General features: G+C 42.5%; 1 protein-coding gene across 1 annotated transcript; it reads left to right on the top strand.

Moving 5' to 3' along the window:
- Positions 1 to 579: 579 nt before the first annotated feature.
- Positions 580 to 2,778, top strand: NMNAT1 (nicotinamide nucleotide adenylyltransferase 1). The gene is made up of 4 exons (XM_009076779.1): positions 580 to 697; positions 1,142 to 1,325; positions 1,870 to 2,012; positions 2,378 to 2,778. Exons 1-4 carry the CDS (start codon positions 580 to 582, stop codon positions 2,776 to 2,778), a joined length of 846 nt encoding a protein of 281 aa, XP_009075027.1.
- Positions 2,779 to 3,357: the final 579 nt, after the last annotated feature.

The raw sequence follows: 3,357 nt of genomic DNA, 5'->3' as shown, positions 1-3,357 counted from the left end.
AGTTCTAATAAAGTTTGTCCTGCACTCAGGACAGATAATCTCTCATTATGGAGTTTACTTGCATGAGCTTCCTTTCTTCAGAGTGGGCAGTGTTCTCTCAGACAAGCAGCATTGCTAAAGGTGTTTCCTCTTGCTCAGAGGAGACAGTCACAGCTGCTGTGGTGATACATGGGCAAGGCAAATCTGGATTCACTGCTCTATTACATACATCTTCCTCCTAGTACACTCACTTTTCTCTACAGCCCTGATTTCTGAAGCCCCACAGAAGAATTTCTGCAGCATAATGGCACTGTTGTCTCAGCTCCTTGCACTGTCCTGGCCAGGGATAACCAGAAGGAACTGGAGGCTGTGAATTTAATCTCTTCAAAACTGGATGGTGCAGTGTCACATGAACAATCAGAGGCCAAGAGTTGATGGAAGGAAAATACAGTGTTCAATTTGATCATGAGAATCTTGAGATCTCTACTTATTGGCAGCACAAATAAGCAAAAATAAGTATTTTTTTAATCTCATTTCCTGCAGTGGCTGGTCCCTGGCACCCACATTCTCCACTGGGCTCTGTGGCTGTGAGGAGGAGCTATGGAAGATCCTGAGAGGAAGACTGAGGTAGTACTGCTGGCCTGTGGGTCTTTCAATCCCATCACCAACATGCACCTGAGGCTGTTTGAGCTGGCTAAGGACTACTTGCATGAAACAGGTAGGATGGTAACTCACATCGTTCAGAATGGCTTTGATAACTAGACACTTCCATGTTAAGGTGAATATTTTGTGTCTGTGAATGGCTGTTTGACAGTGACAGGCTTTTGGAAATACTAATCATATTGAAGGTAGTGTGTTTATGTCTCATGCAAAACCATGTAGGGCAACATGAGAGAACTGTCATATATGTGTTGCTTATCACTGGTTTTAGTGACTTGCAGCTTAGGGTTTATGGTTTGTTTATAGAAATATCTCTTTCTAATATACCTTACTAACTCTTCTCTTGTGCTGCCCTGACAGTGCTGTACTGTATTTTTCCACTGGGCTGTCAGAGCTGGCATTGCACTGAATAGTGTTTATGTCATATTTAAGTACAATACAAGGGAAGTAACAGCTGCTCAACCACTTCTCATGTTCTTGTGGGATGTGTTTTCTTCCTCAGGAAAATACAAAGTCATCAAAGGCATCATTTCACCAGTGGGTGATGCATACAAGAAGAAAGGTCTGATCAGTGCAAATCACCGAGTGACCATGGCAAAACTGGCTACAAAAGACTCGGATTGGGTGGAAGTTGATGATTGGGAAAGCAGCCAGAGTGAGTGGCAGGAAACACTCAAAGTTTTAAGGTATTGTTCAGCCAAGCCCTAAAAAGTTTCACATACCTATAGAAGGATAAGGGGTGGTGTTAACTCTGATAGCAGGCTGAGACCAAATCATGTGGATAGACTCAGTGCATTCAGAAAGACTATGTAAATGGGAAATGAAAGATTGTACCATGAGTCCAAAAATGAGCCTGTGAATGATGTTTAGAATATTAGTGTTTCCTTATTCAGTTTTTGTGTTGGAAAGGTAATAATGGGCTGTGCTGCCAATTTGTGTACCTAAAGACTGACATAAGAGTTGTCTGAAGGAGTATCTTTTCCTCACTTTTCCATTTTGCTACTCTTTGTCGTTGCCACTTCACCAAGGTTCTTCTTATTAAAATGAATTTGTATTAACAAAGAGACAAACCAACCTTGGTGTTGTTGCTTTGCAGTCTTTGCACTTTGACACCATCTGACCCAGCTCTCCCCAGTTCCTGTTTGAGCAGATCAGCTCTTGGGTGGACTGTCAGTGAAAGTGCTGCAGGAGGAAGTGGGGAGAGATAATTTAGCTGTCCCTGTTTTGCAGGTACCATCACCAAAAGCTTTCATCTCCTGATGGCACTAACAGTCTGCAGGATGCTGTTCCCTTGCCAAGGGGAAGGAAGAGGAAGCAGGAACCAAACAGATATGAGCCTGTTAAAAGGAAAAGTCAGAGTCCAGATATAAAGAGTTAAGTCTGTTTGCAGCTTAAATGGGTAACAGCAATTGTGATTTCAAGAGAATTGGACCAGTGAGTAACTTTTTTACGGTAGCTCTTGGTTCTGATGCCCCTGAGTAAGTTTATTCCCTTAGATCCCACAGCATAAGGCAATAGGTCCTTTTAATGAAGGGACTCCCATAGCCTTTGTTCAGAAAAATCCTGTATCGAGGCTACTAATTGTAAATTAAATACTCTGAATCTTCTTTATTTCATTCCGTTGTCTCATCTTAACCAAAGAGACGGAGAGGCAGCCTAGAAATTCAACATCCCCATCAGGTTAGCTAAACTGGTGGCCTAACCCAAGCCTTGTTTCTCACTTATTTTCCTTCTTAAGGTGTCCCACAAGTTAAACTGCTGTGTGGAAGTGACGTGCTGGAATCTTTTGGGATCCCTAACCTGTGGAAATTGGAGGACATCACTGAAATCGTGGAGAAGCATGGCCTTGTGTGCATCAGCAGGGCTGGAAGCAACGTTCAGAAATTCATCTATGAATCTGATCTTTTGTGGAGACATAAGAATAACATTCACCTCGTGGAAGAATGGATCACAAATGACATTTCCTCCACCAAGATCAGGAGAGCCCTGAGGAGGGGCCAGAGCATCCGGTACCTGGTGCCTGAGGGAGTGAGAGCTTACATAGAGAAAAATGACCTGTACAGTCCTGAGAGTGAGGACAGGAATGCTGGGGTGGTCCTGGCTCCCTTGCAGAAATATGCCAGTGACTCCAGCAACTAACAGGCACTAAGCACCTAACTTGCTGCTGTGAAAGAAGCTACAGTTCAGTACAGGGAAGTGTGTTTTTAAGGTTTGTGGGGTTTTGTAAGTAAATAATGGAGTACTTCTGTGGCTTTAGTACCTCTGTAGTTCTGTTGAGGTTTGGTGCCCTCAATGATTGGACCTATACAAGTCCAATAATAAGATTTTCACCTTTGAACATTTTGTCATAGTGCAGTGAAGTCTTAAGGATTCACATTTGCCTATGACAATTGCCAGTTAAAAAGCAAAACAAATGAAAGTGTTCTGATTAGGTTTAACTCAGATTGCTCAATCTGCTCTCAAATTTATAAATTTGCAATTTGTAATATACACAAATGTTTTGAACAGCTTACAACGTCTTATCAAAGCTATTTAATGTCAAGATGTTCCATTCACTGATAGTAAATCTATAGAACTCTTGTTTTGTAATTGCCAACGTGTGGTTCACCTCAGAAGAGTTACTTGGCTCTGTCCTGGAGGGGAAAAATTTCCCCCTGGGTGGAGTGCTGCTAGGTACAGCATGCTTGGAGCTGCTTTCCTTTCAGATGTGCAGCTGCT

The sequence above is a fragment of the Acanthisitta chloris genome, unplaced genomic scaffold (assembly GCF_000695815.1).
Source record: "Acanthisitta chloris isolate BGI_N310 unplaced genomic scaffold, ASM69581v1 scaffold35386, whole genome shotgun sequence".
NCBI classification, from domain to species: Eukaryota; Metazoa; Chordata; class Aves; order Passeriformes; family Acanthisittidae; genus Acanthisitta; species Acanthisitta chloris.
This window is presented reverse-complemented; position numbering and strand designations above follow the sequence as displayed.